Source organism: Rhopalosiphum padi, chromosome 4 (genome assembly GCF_020882245.1).
Source record: "Rhopalosiphum padi isolate XX-2018 chromosome 4, ASM2088224v1, whole genome shotgun sequence".
Classification (NCBI taxonomy): Eukaryota; Metazoa; Arthropoda; class Insecta; order Hemiptera; family Aphididae; genus Rhopalosiphum; species Rhopalosiphum padi.
Window position 1 is genome coordinate 33,479,556 of NC_083600.1, and position 19,153 is coordinate 33,498,708.

At 24.4% G+C, this 19,153-nt stretch overlaps 3 protein-coding genes across 5 annotated transcripts; 2 read left to right on the top strand and 1 right to left on the bottom strand.

Annotated features, from left to right (window-relative positions):
* Positions 1-428: 428 nt before the first annotated feature.
* On the bottom strand, positions 429-11,163 carry LOC132928761 (F-box/WD repeat-containing protein 7). 3 transcript variants are annotated; one of them, XM_060993627.1, is made up of 12 exons: positions 10,739-11,163; positions 7,998-8,334; positions 7,426-7,517; positions 6,155-6,278; positions 5,935-6,069; positions 5,672-5,863; positions 5,363-5,542; positions 5,067-5,248; positions 4,770-4,995; positions 4,421-4,631; positions 4,248-4,352; positions 429-4,179 (listed from the first exon to the last, which is right to left on the bottom strand). In XM_060993627.1, the coding sequence occupies exons 2-12, from the start codon at positions 8,331-8,333 to the stop codon at positions 4,016-4,018; spliced, it is 1,947 nt and encodes a 648-aa protein (XP_060849610.1). In that variant the 5' UTR covers position 8,334; positions 10,739-11,163; the 3' UTR covers positions 429-4,015. The 3 variants fall into 3 exon arrangements, with proteins under 3 accessions (XP_060849610.1, XP_060849609.1, XP_060849608.1); XM_060993626.1 differs by having other exon boundaries at positions 10,735-11,163; XM_060993625.1 differs by having other exon boundaries at positions 10,996-11,162.
* Positions 11,164-11,418: 255 nt separating this feature from the next.
* Positions 11,419-16,479, top strand: LOC132928762 (NEDD8-activating enzyme E1 regulatory subunit). Its single transcript, XM_060993628.1, has 11 exons — positions 11,419-11,711; positions 11,786-11,888; positions 12,855-13,019; positions 13,086-13,268; positions 13,350-13,702; positions 14,205-14,356; positions 14,797-14,930; positions 15,164-15,366; positions 15,741-15,877; positions 15,942-16,059; positions 16,157-16,479. Exons 2-11 carry the CDS (start codon positions 11,818-11,820, stop codon positions 16,267-16,269), a joined length of 1,629 nt encoding a protein of 542 aa, XP_060849611.1. The 5' UTR covers positions 11,419-11,711; positions 11,786-11,817; the 3' UTR covers positions 16,270-16,479.
* Positions 16,480-17,487: 1,008 nt separating this feature from the next.
* Positions 17,488-18,527, top strand: LOC132929169 (COP9 signalosome complex subunit 8). Its single transcript, XM_060994314.1, has 2 exons — positions 17,488-17,719; positions 17,800-18,527. The coding sequence occupies exons 1-2, from the start codon at positions 17,679-17,681 to the stop codon at positions 18,329-18,331; spliced, it is 573 nt and encodes a 190-aa protein (XP_060850297.1). The 5' UTR covers positions 17,488-17,678; the 3' UTR covers positions 18,332-18,527.
* The last annotated feature ends 626 nt before the right edge of the window (positions 18,528-19,153 follow it).

A 19,153-nucleotide genomic window follows, 5' to 3' on the forward strand; every position in this document is an offset into this window, starting at 1 on the left:
TAGACATTTAAATTTTAAATAAAATATTTATTATTTGTATTATTTTATAATACAAAACATATTTTTTTTTTATTAGATATTGATTTTAATATCTTTTCACTTTTATTTTCCTTGATTGTTTACAAACCTTTCAAAATAATTCAAAAATTATATTTTAAATAATCTACTCAGTGCTTACAATATTACAATAATTTTTTTAATAATATCAATCTTCTAATTTCTGTAAAATTTATTCATAGAATTATACTCAACTACACATCAAATGGTGTTGTTTATTAATATTAATATAATTTTTTCAATTTTTAATCACTTCATTGCCATACAATTAATAAATACTAAAAATATCAAATTTCTTATAATAATGTGAATATAATCCACTCATAAATGTATTCATCATTATTGACCCTAATAAAAAAATTGTAACAACATATATATATATATATATATTTTCATATAAACATTTTTATTACTTTTATATGCAAATCGTACAATTTTATATACGCCTATAAACAAGAGAAAAATAAATAACAACAGAATTACTTAAACATTAGCTGTAACTTAAAATAATTTACTATTCATTACAAATATCTATTGGTATAAAGTTACTTAAATTTAATAATAATATATTCACAAACAAAATATAAAACTAAAAAGTATAGTTCTGTGGTTGAAATTACAATATAACGAAAGAAGAAAGAAGTCAATTAATAAATCACAGGTCTTAAGAATAATTTTACTATGTTTAACATGTATTTGAACTATTATGTTTATTGTTTATGTACCTAATGCAGTCGTAACAACAAAATTAATAATTCATTCATCAAATATAATATACATAAAATAAAAAAATAAATACGCATTTATAATTTGTCAGTTTCAAAAATAATAAATATCAAATAAATTGAATTAAACTGATACTATTTTGTTGGTAATGCATTAGTCAATAGAACAATACTAATAACGGGAATATCTGGTAACAACAGTTTGTTGAACCTAATATCAGTTTTCAATGTTATAGAAATTATATATCAAGACGGAAACAAGTGAAAACATTTTATAAAAAAAAAAAAAATTATAATTAATTATAAAATTGCAATTGGCAACTACGAATATGTTAGGTGGACACAATACTATTGTAATTATTAATTACATGGGATAAAGTTACACAAATTAACCACAAAATAGTCTAGTTTTTGGCACTTACAAAACAAAATATGGTAATTTTGTTCATTTTAAATAATCATCAATGACATGATAGTTAAATAATATTATTACTAATGTAATATTTACATTCTATCAACATTGAGCATTATAATTAAAAAGTTCTTAATTATTTTCAAATAGAAAATAATTAATGGTCTAATTAATAATCAACAAACTTAATCCTTAAATTATTTTAATAATAATTATTATAAAATAAAGATACATATTTACATTTAAAGCAATATTATTAAATATTCATTTAAGAAAACAATTTTATTGCACTTAAGTCGCCCTTCATTTCCTTAAGTTCCCTTCTCCCATATACAAAAATTTCCTAATTATACTTTATTCATATTTAATTTTACGTAAGCTGATGACATAAAATAACATCACTCGTTTTCTTTTCTAAGAACAATATCAAAGTATTCTTTAAATAGTATGCATTATTTTTGGAAACATTCACAATCAATTGAGATCTTTAAAAAGTTTAAATTTAATCAAATTAAATGGCTGAAACAATAGTTCTTCATTAACCACTTTTATATTAGTCATAATTAAATTAATTCAGCAGTTATTTGTTTTATAATGAAAATGACAGATCAAAAAAAAATTATAATTACACAATATGTTTGAAGACAAATATTTTTGTTTCCATAAAATTTTTAAAATGCCCTATTATGTAAGATCTGTGGCTTTATAATTTAAATATTTATACTATTTCGGCAGTGTAAATACTTCAGAAAAGTATTTTTATTTGGGTTTAAACTACTGTGACCAAATATAAGAAAAACAGCAATGAAGATATAAAACTATTTGTATTAATCAGTTTAACAATTGAATTGGTAACTATTATTTAGTATCCATACTATATCTTGTTATTAATGAAATTATATATTCAATTCTTATAAACAAGTTTTTTGTTTTGATACTATATATTAAAACTCACCAATTCAGACACTATTTACCTACAAATATCCGAAATCAAATATTAAATTTTAAATCATAGATTCAACCACTATATTTGAATATAACTGATAAACAAAAAATAATTTTAAAATTGTTAATTCAGAGTTGTCCAGCAATAATAAAAAGACTATAGTGAATTTTTTAGATGATTAAGTAAAATCAGCAAAAATTAATAGTATTTTACATACTGTGAAAACATTTAAAGTGATAATAAATCAAATATTAACCACTATACTCTATTCAAGATAAGAAGATAACTTGTGCACATGGGCATAATTCACCTAACATTAACTGATAGCTGCCAAGTTATATTCTTAATTTGAATGGAGTATAGATACCATTAAAAATTGGTACAGTGAGTTAATTGTCAAATGTAATTTCAGTAAAATTATAATCACATATCATACATCAGCTTTATGTTTACACATCATGTGTATCATTTCATGAAATTAATATTTTAAACTGTAAATTTAGTATTAAGATATTCTGAAATACATTTTGAACTGTTGTTAAGAATATTGTTGGAGACATTTGTTTACTTTAATTTCTTGTTAGCTATAATTTTAAAAAAAATTGTTAAGCAACTATAAAATATTTTTCTAAGAACAATTTACCTAACTATTTTAAATGAGTTATTTTTAAATCAATTAAGTCATAAAATTTGATAAAAAGATCAATTTTAAATTTTTCTATTTATATACATAGAAATTTACTAATAATGGTATGAGGGTGAGCATGCTTGGTGAATCACTCTGTATACATTTTAGTGATACAATTTACCAAAAAAAAATTAAAAAATATGAAGCTATTATTATAGCTCTTTTATCATAGCTGGACAATTAAAATTTGAAGAACATAATATACACGACAATAATAAAAATAAATAAATAAATTTATAGAAAAGAGTTACATACATAGAATAGATTAATTTATTGTTTTTTCTTTGAGATCAGGAAGAAGAAAATAGAAAATATATCAAGAAAATCAAAATCTTGGAATTCAAACTCTCCTCCTCCTCACAACTTAACACTTATGGCAAGTTAAAAATATACCAATACTTTATATTAATAACAAAATTTATAATAATAATAATAATAATAATAATAATTAATAATAATAAAAATCAAAATAAGGAAAATCAAAGAACAAAATTTTAGAATCTTCTTCAAAGAAATAAAAGTTAAGTCTTTGAACTTTTGAAATGTTTCTAGTTAAAGCTTCTGACATACAAGTTTGTAATAAGTTTACATTTTCATTTGTTTCCTAACAAAAAAGAACGAATTAAACTTAAAAACTAACAATTTTATAAGATAACAACTTTCTGGTAGAAGTTATGTAATATGCAAATGTATGACCTATCCAAGTTAAGTAATATTTAGTTAAGTTTTATTATAAATTTACACTAAATATTATTAAACTATTCAATAATTTGTATTTCAATTATTTCTCAAATATTATATTAAATAGTATACTGGGAATAATAAAAAGAACAACCGATTTATTTGGCTCAAAGAATATCAAATTATGATTATTATAGCTTCAAAGACTAGAAAATAATATGTAAATTAATCTATAACTTCATTTTAATGCGTTATAAATCACAAACAACACTCCATAAATCTTTCTAGATCATCCAGATGGTTACCCAACTACTTTAATTCCCCTCCTTTATAAATAATAATAAAAAAAAACATAATACTGAAACATTATGATAACGGTAAAATGTGATAACTGATAATATATAAGGGACATTTTTAAACCTAAGTAAACAGTCCCAAATATTCGTAACTCTCCTTAAACCACAAAAAAAAAATGTGATGCAAACTACCAAATTTGTTATTTGATGTTACTTGTAGTCAGCGTCAAAATCCAATACAAATAATTTGGTTTCTTCGGTGCCATTGCGGCTACCTACCGCACATACTAACTTTGTTTCATTAGCACGTATTCGCCATACAACACCACCACTACCACCACTTTCTAGTGCTATGAGATTTCTAATAAATTCACCTAAAATTTAAATAATTAAGTTTCTTGTATTATTCCATCTTTTTACACACTATAAAATATAATATTACCTGTTTTTACATCCCATAATTTAACAGTCCCATCATCGGAAGAAGTTACCACAAATCTAGTGTTGAATTGTAAACATGTAACTGCAGAATTATGTTTATTCGAACCTGTTCGTAAAAAAAATTAAATGGTTAATTTATGATTGAAAAATTATTGAACTCTTAAGTATTTTTACCCGATAAAGTCTGTAAGCATTGACCAGTAAGTATATCCCATACTTTGACTGTTGAATCTGCATTTCCAGACACTAATATATTATCTCTTAATTCCATGCCAGAGGTTAAAGATTGATGTCCCATTAAAGTGTGCTTACACGTACCAGTCTCTACATCCCATACTCTTATACTAGTGTCTAAAGATCCACTTACAACATGAGTACTATCAAACTAGAAAAAAAATTAATAAATTATTAAATTAGATTTAATAATTTAGCATAATATAAAATTTATTTATATATTTGTATATGTAGAATATAGTTGTATAAAAAGTATGTTTTCTAAATTAGGGTTTAAAAATAAACTAACTTGTAGTGAATATACACGATTAGTATGACCAGATAATGTATGTAAACAAATTTCACTTTCTGCATCCCATACTTTAACTAGGTAGTCATAAGCACCACTAACTATTAATCGGCCATCATATTGGACACAACGAACAGCAGCCTGATGACCAAGGAATATAGACAAACACTGACCAGTTTTAATATCCCACAACCTGAGTGATGCATCCCTTGAACCACTTACAACTCTAAAGAAATTAATAAAATGTTATTTCCAAATTTAATTTTTAAATTAATATAAAAATAAATGTTTTCATACTTGTTTTCATGTAAATGCATACAACGAACTGTTGAAGTGTGACCATACAATGTATGTGTACATTGGCCAGTTTCTGCGTTCCATACTTTGAGAGTACGATCAGTAGAACCACTAATTATAACATTACCAGCCATTTGTGATGACCATACACCTCCAGTATGCCCAACCAATGTACGCAAACACTAAAAAAGTTATCAATGTAATAATTTATGTTAGTAAAATAATATAATTTATACATATATTTGGATATTGTTTTTATATTTAGAATAAAAATAACAAATAATTTAAACACTTACTTTTCCAGTTAGAACTGACCAAACTTTAAGTGTATTGTCATCAGAACCACTGACAACTTGATTTCCACAAAATTGTAAGCATGTGATTACGTGATCATCATGGCCCTTGAGTATTATTGGCATTCTTATTGGTTTTATTCTCCAATTCATTTCAATTGCATGGTGTCTCATATATGAAGACTGAGAAAAAATTATAAATTGGTTAATGATAAGTGTGTATGATATTAAATGTATAGTTGTTATAATAGAAAATAATATTGTCAATTTTAAAATAAAATATTCTGGAATATTTTAATTTTACAAATATACCTTCCATGGTGAGGTAACACTGCGATTTTTTGAACACTTAATAGTATATGGATCCGTCAAAGGTATATTAGCGTTTTGGCACTTTTCACGCCAAAGTAAGTTGTCTTCAGATAAAAACCGCCAACTATGACATGTTTGAGCTGCTTTTAACAAGTCTTTGGGTTCCAAATATGATAAAACATATAAGGCCAACTATAATAAAACAAATTTTAACAATAAAAATAAATTTACAAAATAAAATAATAGTTGAATGATTATTATACTTCTTTAGGAAGTAGAGAAATAAAATCTCGTTGAAACTGTGGTTCAATAAGTTGTAGCATATGACGAACTTGAGTAGGTTCACATTCATCTACCAACATATCTATAGCTAACATCCTTTCCGCGTTTGACCATTTCTGAATAAAACATAGCAAAAAATCGATATAATCATCGAAATAAGAACATTCAAATTAGTTAATCAAAAATTAAATTTTTACATACCGAAAAAGTTTTTAGCCATTCCATCATTTCTTCAGGGGGATCATCTTTGGACGGTATACAACTTCGACGAATCTTTATTTTATCTATTTTATCTAATTCATTTTCAGCCAATTTAGGCGTCAGTCTAAAAATAACACATTGAATTTATATATTAAGTTTAATAGTTTATAACAAAAATTTTAAAAATAAGTAAAACAAAATTTAAAGTTTAATATAAATGTTTGATAATTATATAATGATGGAATATGTATTTTATAGTTTAAGAACAATTATAATTTTACATACCTAAGTGCAATGTGTAATATTATTATACCTATCATACATATTGTTTTTAATATTTGTGAAATATAATATCTACTATGAAATTTCAGATTTCAAACATGATTGATTTTTCTAGCTAGATAGAGTAAAATATATAATCTATACTTTGATACAAACAAATGTTTATAATTTAAGAACAGTAAAAAGTTGATACTTTAGTAAACATAACTTTGAGAAAAAGGTGCCAAAAATTTTTATAATTAAAAATTTTAATTTTAAACCTAAAAAATATTTATTATGATGATTGTCATCTTTATTTGTTTTCCATTGAGATACTATGTAGAATTGTAACCCATAGATAACAAAAAAAAAAAAAAAAAAATACCAACTATCTATAAAAAAAAAATATATTAATCAAAAGTGTTCCTCCTGATTTGTGAATATTATAGTTATATTATTATAATTGATGGTGAAGATTAGACAACTTTTAGTGTTTAATACAGCTAACATATTTATATCATAAATTAAGGTGATAAAGTGATTTTATTATTTTATTTTACTGTATAACAATTAGTTAAAACTAAATTTAAAAGCCTGTATAATAACTACCAAGTTAAAAATGTAATATTAACTGTAGGAAATAAGTTAATAGAGTTTGAAACAATTAAAACAATTGCAAAATTAAATAAAAGAAAGTGGGATAAATGTCAATTAAGTTTCTACATACTCGGAACAAAACTTTTAGCTACACCATGGCTATATTTATAATAACTTAGACTAGTGTTATATATTTTAGAATTAAACCAATACATAATTATTTTAAATATATAATATGATGACATTTTTAGGAACTATAAAGACAATAATTCTTTTAATTAACTATAGTACCTACATACATACCTACCTGCCACTATAGTATTTACAATACTTACCTCAGTATAACATAAATGGTTCTAGATAAACGACTATGCAAACATATAATATTATTATGTAAATAACTTGTAACATACCTTTCAAGATTCAAATTGTTTTGATCATAATATTGTTTTTTGGACGGAAAATCTTCAGACGTTAATGTGGAATTTGATATTTTTCTTTTTCGCTAATGGAAATAAAATTTATTTTAAAATGTATTATTAAATCATTTGTTTACATCAAGTATCATTAATATCTTTAAAATAATTTAATTTAAACTCTGAAATTTATAAAAAAAAATTATTTTTACTTTTTTAAATATAATAACTAATAATATATAATATATAAAAATATAAAAATTAGTAGCTTCTTATGAATATGATAGATTAACTTTAATAAATAATAATTAGTAACAATTAATTTAAGGTTATCTTAAGGTCAATATCTATATAATTAAAAATAAGTAGATAAATAATTGTTTTAATGTAATTAAGACTATTAATTATAAGATAAATACAATAAACTTAAATTTAAAATTGAATCTATTATCAATAAGTTAATAAAATTGAAACACAATACAATTTTCTGAATAGAAATCCCAAAATATAACTTTCATTAAGTTCTATTGTATGTTCTGAAATATTAGTAAAATATACGATTTACTTACCATAACACCATTAGCATTAGAAGCATCTTCTTGTTCACTGGGATTATCCGTCCAATCATCATTAACCCAATCACCGGGTAAAGGACTCTCATCAGAGTAAATATCCTGTTCTGTACAAGTACTATCAACTAAATGAAGATTAAATACATTTTTCATTTCAATGTTAGCTACTCCGATTTCATCTGAATCTGTGGTTGGTGCAGACTCTTCTGCTATTAATTCTTGTTCTGCTGTCTCCAATACCACTGGACACATGGTCGGACTTTGGTTGGTAAAATCAGTCTTTTCAAGGCACGATGTAGACGGGTCTTCAAAATCTAATTGATCACCTTCCATTCTAAAAAAAATCATAGTTAATAAAAAAAAAAATTGACAGGTTTCTAATTTTCAACAAAACATAACTTGTCTCATTTTATAAAATTCAAATTTAATTTTGTACCTAATAAACTTTTTTTTTTTTGTAATTATTATAGTAATCAAGTTAAACTCTTTAAATGAGTATTAAAAATTTAGTAATAAAATAATACGTTTGGTTAATATTTTATATAATAAGATACATAATGATAAGGTACATAAATATTAATCAGCATACTATTTCATTTAGCACTATAAAACTTATAAAAACTCTAACATACCTAACCATACATAGCCAACTTGAAATATTTTAAGACAATAAATTAACCTACTCGAGTTCTTTAGTTTTAGATTCTGAGTGGAGTGTATTAATTTAACAAGTTTAAAATTGATGTTTTTTTTTTTTGTGTTTGTCTTTATTAAACCATATTTTAGAGTAGTAAAAATCTTCAATCTTTAACTTTGAGAGTAATTGCTGGTAGAAAATTGGATTTAAATTATACTTAAGGCCAAAAGTAAATTCCCAGCTCTTTTTAAAATAATCAAGAAAAAATTGAATTTTTATGTAAAATCAAATTTTGTTTTAGTATTAAAATTCAAAAATGAATAATATTAGACTTGAATTTTTGACTATATTCATATTAGCATTTACTAGACATGATATAACTTTCAAGATTAAATTTGTACTATTAATAAATATTTGTAATTTTCTACCTTTTCTTTTAATTTATGATTGATAATATTTTAAAGCAAAAAAACTAGAAAACTTAATACAAGATATCTGTTTTAATATTAATTACTAAAATTTAAAAAAAATCTAAGCGTACTAAGATCAAGGCCTTTTATGACCTGGATTTTCAAACTTAAAATAAATATTTTTGTTATTTTGTTAGAATTTAAAAAATACCCATTAATCATAGACATTTTAAATTTTCCTCTATTATTTATTATTTTTCTATACTCAATAAATTTTCAAAATATTTAATTTTATACCACAAACAACATAAGTTACAACTAGTAATATAAAATTAAATAATAGTATAAAAACTATTATTTAGTAAATGTAATTTTTTGCTGGCAAAAATTGGTTTATATAATGTATTATAAATATAGGTATAACAGATTATCCTTAAAAATATAGACTGACAAAGACCATCTTGTTGCTTAAAATTATTTTTCATTTTATACAATAATTTATCATACAAATTTTAACACATCAATCTTTAATTATTAATTTAACACATTATTACATTATCACATTTTTAGTATGTAAATAATAAGTTATATTAGTATAGTATAAATATGCAAAACTATTAAATTTTAAAATATTTCCTAAATACTTATATAATAAAATGTATTACATTTAATGTAATCTTAATTAATCAAAAAATGTTCAAATCAAATTCATGATGCACTTAATTTGAAAAATAAATATATTTTATAATTGATACCTAAGGGAAATCCTCATAAATCCTGCCTTACATAAACCAAATATAAGTAAGTTACTTGTAAGTAAAATAACTACATCAAATGTATTCATGCCAGTCGTTAATTATGAAATTACAGATTATCTATGTTATTGAAAATATTTAATACTTATGAAGGAATTGTATTGTTGTATAGGTAATAATACAAACTAAAGTACATTAAATGTTCTAAACATTTTGTCAAAGCTAATTGCAAGACATGTATTTTATATTAGTTTATTCAAGTTTACTAAATACAGATATATATTAAATCAAAATGTATTTAAATATATAAAATAATGAAAAATTAAAACTAATACAATTATTGACCAATGACCTATATATTTGGCTAAATTAAGCAATAGATATTAATCAAGAAATATTTAACAGTTATTATATACACATTTTGTAGGTCAAAAAAATAATATTAATAAAATAATTACAGGTCATGAGTTTATTTTAATTTAATGATGATTCATAAAGTTCAACTAAGCAAAAATATAAATGTGTCTTCTTGCAATGTAAGTATAATCAATTAGGTATACATATTCTTCCACCACTTTTATAATTTACTAAATAATCTAATTAGCACCATATTAAATAATACTTTACATGCTCAGCTATAAAAATAGTCCCAACATTTTTTTTTTAATTAAACATACTCAAACACATAATATGTATATATTTAGGTATACATGCATAATTGATGATTAAGCAACTATAGGAAATTAAAATAATGGCTAGTTACATTTAGTTATATGAAAATTATTTGCATACTTAACTTTAAAAATAACTACCTATTCTACCCATTCGTTGAAATTAATTTTAAATTGTTTATAAATAAAAATTATTAAAAATATACAAATAATAAGTCCTACAGCCTAAGTAGAAATATGTTTGAGGTTATATGTACTCACTAACAGTATTTGTCCAAGTACTCTGTACTTTCATTAAATGGAGCGCAAAATATTTCAAACCATCTAGCTGAGACACCCCCACAACAGATGGATACTAAAGTGCATTAAAAATCCGACTTTGGTGAAACATGCGTTTCGACAGTAAGATTTCAATTTAATTGGTCGATGACGTAACTGATGTTTTTAATTAAACTTCAAAACCGAACACTTCTAAATAATACCACTGACAAATTAGTTGAATAACGTATTAATGATAATTACCATAAATATGGTCTTCTTAATTGTAGCAGGTGTCGGACTCCTCGCGTGAAAACGAACGACAAATTTTCAGATACGATTATGAGAAATAAATACTCGTCACTGGCCCCTGGGACACCCTTCCTTCACCAACGACCCATGACGAACTAGCACGTTATCAACAATCAACAATATTGTTTATGATAAGAATGAAACGATACACTAAACTTAACGAATCTCCTGTTTCAAAATTGAAAATCCTGTAGTATCCTCTACCCATTTATTACAATAATTTACCAAGTAAAAAAGTTTAAAGATTGTCAATTTTTATAATTATTAATTAAGAGCAGTAATTTAAAAAAATTTGAATTATTATTTCAATGTTATCATTAAAATTGGTATAGATATAACCTCAAAAAATAGATTTTATCAATTGATTAATATCACCAAAATAAATAATACACTAATTTTAATTTTAACATTATTTACATACAATCACCAAACAATATTCTATAAAAAAAAAAACACTTATAAAGTTATAAACAATATAAACTTTGCGTGATATACACTATACAGTCTCATACAGTCATACAGTTACAGTGCCACACTACTACCCTATACTCGTATTCTATATCCGTGCTCAATTGTCAATGCTCATAAGTCATAGTTCATACCAAATATTATAAATTATAATAAATATATATTATATTCGGTCACACCGGACATACACAATATATTTAGTAATTATAAAAAACTACTTTCACGTTACTTTTTTAAATATTAAGAAGTGTGTTAATTTATTTTATTTTTAAAGATATTGTTTAGTAGATTATTTATTTAAAATTTATGATGGCTGTGCCGTCACCAAAATCACCTGAACAGTCAGAACGAAGTCGAAAATATGACAGACAACTGAGGTGATTTTTATCATCAATTATTATTAAACATATCAACATTTAAAACAAAATTATTTAAGTTAAAAAATTAATTAATTAACAAACAATAATATGTGAAATTAAAAAACTATTGTTACTATAATTTTTCTAAGAACTGTACAATTGATCAATAACTTGTCAACCTTAGTGTTTTAAAAACACTACTGAATACAGTGGCACAATACGCGAAAATGTGAGGATTAGCCTGTAAGCCTATAGCATTAATTAGCCCCCTCCTCCCCAAAAACTCTAAAAATCCCTTTACATGTTTCCTTCCTTACCTCATTAATATATTTTAAGTTAATATCTATTAATTAATATTTCTAGACTCCCTCTAGATTTTTAACCATAATTAAGACTATATTAGTTCCCATACAGTATCAATAATATACCTACTATATATTAATACTTAATACATTTCTTCTGATTTTTTTCTAGGTACATGGTTATACTATATTTTAAAAAATATCAGAAGACTGACCACCCATCTCCTCCTAGAAATTTGTGCCACTGAGATAATAGTAAATTATAATATTTATAAATTAACTTCAATTAATTCATAGTTGTACCTACTTAATAGAGAAATTATTAAATTAAATATGTTTAATAGCTAAACATTTAATGCTTGAATAAAAGTTTATAATTTATAATAATTTTCTAATTTATTGTTTAATAATATTATCATACTTTTCTAAAGATTTAAATAATACTAATAATTTTATACAATATTCATATCTATAAATATTATTTAATTTTTCCCAAAGTCACAACAAAGATGGTAATCAAAGTAATATCATTCAATGTTTTATTTTAAATTATAGAATAATATTGTTTATTTATACTTAATCTAATAAAATATTTATCATAATATTTTTGTATTAATAAACAAATATCTTTTTTTTCATTTATTATAATTATTAATATAATTTAAAATATTTATTATTTTAGATTATGGGGTGATCAAGGGCAACAAGATTTAGAAACGGCTCATGTGTGTTTAATTAATGCTACAGCATTAGGGACAGAGATATTGAAATCATTGGTCTTGCCTGGTATTGGAGCATTTACCATAATCGACAATGAAGTTATTACTGAAGAGGATATTGGTTCTAAGTAAATTATATAAAGTCTGTATTGCTTAATATTGGTTTAAATTATAATCTTACATTTCTCTGTTAGTTTCTTCCTTACAACAGACAGAATAGGAGAAAAAAGAGGATCAATTGCTTCACAACTTCTATGTGAACTAAATCCAGATACCAGAGGTCACTTTATCGATGAATGTTTACTAAAATTATTAGATTTAAATCCTGGTTTGTTTAATACATTTACCGTGGTTGTCACTACGTCGCTACATGAAAAGTATAAATAATGATAGTTAAATTAATATCTAAAATATTAAATTTATATATTAATAGAAGATTGTAATTTTTTTCTTTTTAGAGAAATAATTGATTTGTCACATAAGCTATGGGCTTACAATATTCCTCTTTTAGTATGTCAAAGTTATGGATTTTTTGGTTCTATGAGACTTCAACTTGCCGAACATACTATGATAAAAACACATCCAGACAACCAAAATCCCGATCTTCGGCTAGATTGTCCATTTCCAAAACTTAAAGCACATTTTGATTCTTATGATCTAGAAACTCTTGATCTTACAAATCATTTACATGTTCCTTATCTTGTAATATTATATAAACATTTAGAAAAATGGCGTAATGATATCAGTGATGTCAATGTGCTGCCTGAAACATATAAACAAAAACAAGTTATCAGGGAAAATATAAAAAATAGTTAGTATTATTTTCTTATTTTTAAATTATTTCTCATTATTAAATTATAATTATCTCTTATTAAGAAAAATAATATATTTGGTAATATAAGGTTAATTATAGTAATTCTATAAATAAATATTAAATTTATTTCATAAGTATAAAAAACAAAAGTACAAATATTGAGGTACCATTATTCTAAATGTAAATATACAACTAATTTTAATGCAAAAAGACATACTCTTTCACTGTATAGTTATTTAATGACAATTTTATATTTAAATTGATATTTTTTACATTGTTTCATTTTAATTAATATTTATAAGATTGATTTAAGTAATTTATAATTATATTCAAAAACTAAAAGTAAAATAAAATATTAATGTGATTAGGTTATATAACCTAACCTTCTAAGTAATCAGACCTACTATTAAAATAGTATTTATCACAAACAATCTTTTTTTTAATTATTTAAGTATTTAAGTAAATTACAATTAATTTACTAAAAAAAATTTACTTTTAGGTATTAGAAAACATGAGAATGGTACCATGCATCATGAGGAGAATTTTGAAGAAGCAATTCGATCTGTTAATTTTGCATATAATCGTACATCACTGCCAGAAAATATAAGGCTTATACTTAAAGATGAAAAGTTAAAGAATTTAACATCAAATGTAAGTATCCAAACTAAATATTGTATGTACTTTCTTGTTATAAGAGACTACCTTATGTAGTTAAACATAACAATCCTATTAATTAAGACTAACAAAATTTTCCTCTTTCCTATTATCAGCCTACCTTAATTTTTTTTTTTAAAAACTCGCTTAATTCTTTGTATAGTATTTTAAAATGCATGAAATTAAATATTTAATAGAAATGTTATAATGTTTTGAGTTTTATTACAATGATAACTAAAATGTATGCAAAATGTAAATGTTTTTTCGTAAACATGATAGATTGATCTATTAGAGAAAATTAGATTTTGATTATTTTTTTTAAATACCTGTGAATTTATATTCTATTTACATTGTTAAGATTATGAATCTCAGTAATAGTCATAATTTTATATAACTGGAAATTACTTACTATATTTGAATTAACTAATTTATTTTAGAGTCAACCTTTCTGGATAATGATTAAAGCGCTCAAAGATTTTGTAGATAATGAAGGATGTGGCAAGCTTCCAGTTCGTGGAACACTACCTGATATGACAGCTGACACTTTTAAGTATATCAGTTTGCAACAATTGTAAGTTTTTCATAATTCTTTTAAAATGTTTTAAAATGATGTTAGCCTATTGCAAACACAGGGTGAGGGGTTTTTGGGTCTGGACCTCGCCCATTGATTAACAGAATTTAAAATTCTTAAAGTGCAAACCACTGATTGTATAATACATTTTACATGTTCAAAAATTTGGACCTCCCCCCTTTAAAAAATTCCTGGATACACCTCTGATGTAAGCATAAACATTGTATGTTTAGATATCATGAGCAAGCTGCTAAAGACACAGAGGCAGTCTACAACCGTGTCCAACAACTTCTTCAGGATGTTAACCTTCCTGATGATACCATAACAGAACAAGATATTAAAATATTTTGTAAACATGCATCTGAGTTATGTGTTATGAGAGGTACACGGATAGCGGATGAATATGAACGTAAGGGGAATGCTGATAATGAAATATGTAAGTTAATTATTTAACATTATTCAATAATCATAGACATTTAGAGTATTTCACTACATTTTTTCAACTCCAAGAAAAAATGAATTTATATTTTTTTAATTTTTTAATTTTTTTTTTTTAAAGAACTTAATCATAAAAAATTAAAAATATTTCTTTAGAATAAAATATTTCCAAATTTCATCAGAAAAATACTTAAGCTGGTTAATTGGTAACTTTAACTCCAATCAATTTTCTTTTTCATTTAATTGTGAAAAGTCCAATGTTTATTGTTAAATTGTTTTTGAGTTACCTGTCCATTGTATATGATTAAATAAATTAGAAATACATATTTTACTATTTGTTTTATTGTTGAACATGATTTATATATTTATTAGGTCAAAGCCTTGAAGATCCAGACAGTTTAATTGAACATTATATTATACTGCGTGGTATAGAAAGATTTTATTCTGAATATTATACATATCCCGGTGAGATTGATGAACAAGTGGAACCTGATATTCCTAAGCTGAAGGTAAACACAATAACTATAACTTAAATAAAAGTTTTACATTTTGTAATATATCACATATCTTTAGTTATGCATATCAAAACTATTAAGTGAATGGGGTTGTATGTCTTCAACAAAAGAAGACTCTATACATGAATACTGTCGCTATGGCAAGTCTGAATTACACAGTGTATCTTCGTTCATTGGTAAAATTTTATAATTTTTTTACCTTACTATGATATTCTTGTACCGAAATTAATTAATATCCAAATTGTATGTATTCAAATATTTTTAAATTTTCAGGTGGTTGTGTGTCGCACGAGATAATAAAAATAATTACACGACAATATAAACCAGTAAATAACTCATTTGTATTTAATGCCATCAACTGCAGTACAGAATCTTTTACATTGTAATATTAAGACTTCAAAAACCAATGAGAAAAAGCCAAATGTTATAAATATTATTTTTCACTTCAATATTAAATAAACAAAATTATCTATAAAAAAAACCTATAAAAAGTTATTGACGAACAAGATTCATTTTATTATTTTAATTTAATCATACATATTATTGTTTTATAAGTAGTATAGTTGTTCATAGAACATAATATAACAGTTCTGCTACGTGCTTTGTTATCTTATATCAATAATATTTTGTCATTTTCTTCATTTGACACGACCTTTTCGACAACCAGTTGTTAGCTGACTATAGTTCTATCAAAACTACACATATTTTATTCTATCTACCACCATGATTAGCAGTTAACTTATAATATATTATTATTTCTTAGTCCGTGGTTTTATAGCTATTAGTTATTACTATAAAGTATATTCAAAAATCAAGAACGTTTTCTTGCTCATGCCTACAAGGTGAAATCTATAGAAAATGTTGTTGAAATTTGGGACATCGTTTCAACACTATTATATGTTTAAGCTTGAAACAAATGAGAAATTTAGTGTCCTAAAGTAAATAGCAAGATATATAAACTTTGAATGTTAATATCAGTAACAGGTTTGAAGTTGTTTGACAGATTTTAGTTAGAGGAAAAAATAATAATAATTAACTAATATTCAAATAATTCTACTGTTACAGTCGATCGTGAACAACTCACTACAAAATCCCAGTTTTTGTTAAGCATGTTTTATATTTTTTTCCACTCAACTGTTAACTAGTATAGGTACACTAACAGTTCAGTGGACAGTAATCCTTTCCTTTCCTTCACAATTTCATGAAAAAACTATCAAATTATTTTTCTATCGTGATAAAAACTGCCGATATCATCCCATAACACCACAATCGGGACTCTTTTCAAAATTGGCAATTATAAATTTGCAAATTTAAAATGAATTGTTTTGTTCAATAGTTTTTTAAAAGAAATATCCTTATCATACATTTTTACACTGGTCTATTATAGAATATAGATATTCCATAGTGTTTGTTATTACCACGATTAACGATATACAAGATATTATGATATTATAATATTCTTTAATCGTGGTTATTACTTGGTCCTCTATCCGCTAACCCTATGGTATATCATTACTGTCTTGTTATAATAGTGGTATAATAATAATGGTATACTATATTATCTATGATCCTCACCACGGTTGTTGATATCATGATATAAAAAAATTAAAAAATTGAGTGATGATGATTTTGATATTTCGTCGGCGTTAAATGTTGTTATACCTAATCAAATATCATAGTATCATATCATATCCATCAATCTATTGTTTTAATATATACTTTTTATATTATTTTACCCGACAACCCAACTTACTGTAGACAGTTCGACACCTGTGTATCCAGTGTACGTTTCGCTATGCCATCGCCGAACATGATCTCCGAACCACTTGACGTCAGGTAGGCATACTTCATAGTCGTCTAGATTTATTTTTTGGTTTGACTTTAATAAGTATTTTCGATTATTGTCTGTGCTTTAGTTTCGTCATCGAAGAGCTCGAAAATGACGAAATCCAAGAAGGATGTTTGACGGCTGAACAGTACACCAAATTATTTTCCGCCTACTTGTACACCAACGAATTGTGCGCCGCAAAATTCTTGTGGCGCCGTATACCCGAAGCAATTAAAGCTGATTCCGAATTAAATAAAGTCTGGTCAATTGGCAAAGCCCTCTGGTCGAAACACTATACACAAGCGTATGAACTTATTGACTGCAAATGGTCTGACATACTTGAGCCTATTATGGTGGCAATCAAGCGTCGCATCCAACAGGACACGTTGAAATTTATTAGTATGCACTATGAAAACATACAACTTGACAAATTTCAAACGTTCATGGGAGTAGATAAAGAACAAGCAGAGAGAATAATAGAGAGTGAAGGTTGGACATGTAAAAATGGATATGTAATGCCGATAGCAATCAATGAACCTGATTTGGGACTAGGTGGTAGTCAAGAAATTTTGGATAGATTGGTGACTCTATCTTCATTTACATCTTATATTGAAAATTGAATCAATTTTTTATTTGTGTATTAAATAAATTTAAGGCTGATTCTATCCTGTCAACTAAGATAGCTTGGTTTAAAATTAATTTTAACAAACAATTTTGTGTCAAGTGTATACAAATGTAACATAAGGATAATATTAAATGTATTCTTTTTTATTTTATATTCATTTTTACTAAGTCAATAAACAGTACTTAGTACTATTTGTTATGTTTAATAAAATTTACTGCATTCCTGATAAAAAAAAAATATTCAATTAAAAAATTAAACATACTAACTTAAAATTATCTAGTTAGGTTTTAAAAATCCCAACTTTTCATAAATAAATATTATTGTTAAGAACAAACATATAAATTATTTTCAAAAAAAGAAAGATTATAATGAGTGACAATTTTAATCTTTTATCTTATGAAAGATACACAGTAGAATCTCTGTAATCTGACAGATGTCAGACACACTACTACCATATTAATGATGGTTCACAAAAAAGCGCATTTTTTACTTATTGAAAAATTTAAAAAAATTGGTAGACAATGAACACGCACAACACTTCAATGAATAAAAATAAAATATCTAATAGATTAATTTGGATTTAATCTGTTATTACTATTATTATTGTTTACAATAGTAACTTTATATAAAAATACATATTGGTACATATAGGTTAATATAGCCAGATTACTGTATATATCGGATTATCAAACTGCCGGATTACCTAGATTCTACTGTATACTTAAATTATATAAATTTAAAATAATTTGTATGTTAAATGGACATAAAAAAAAGTTAACAGAACCATGTCCTAAATAATACACATAAATAACTTAAT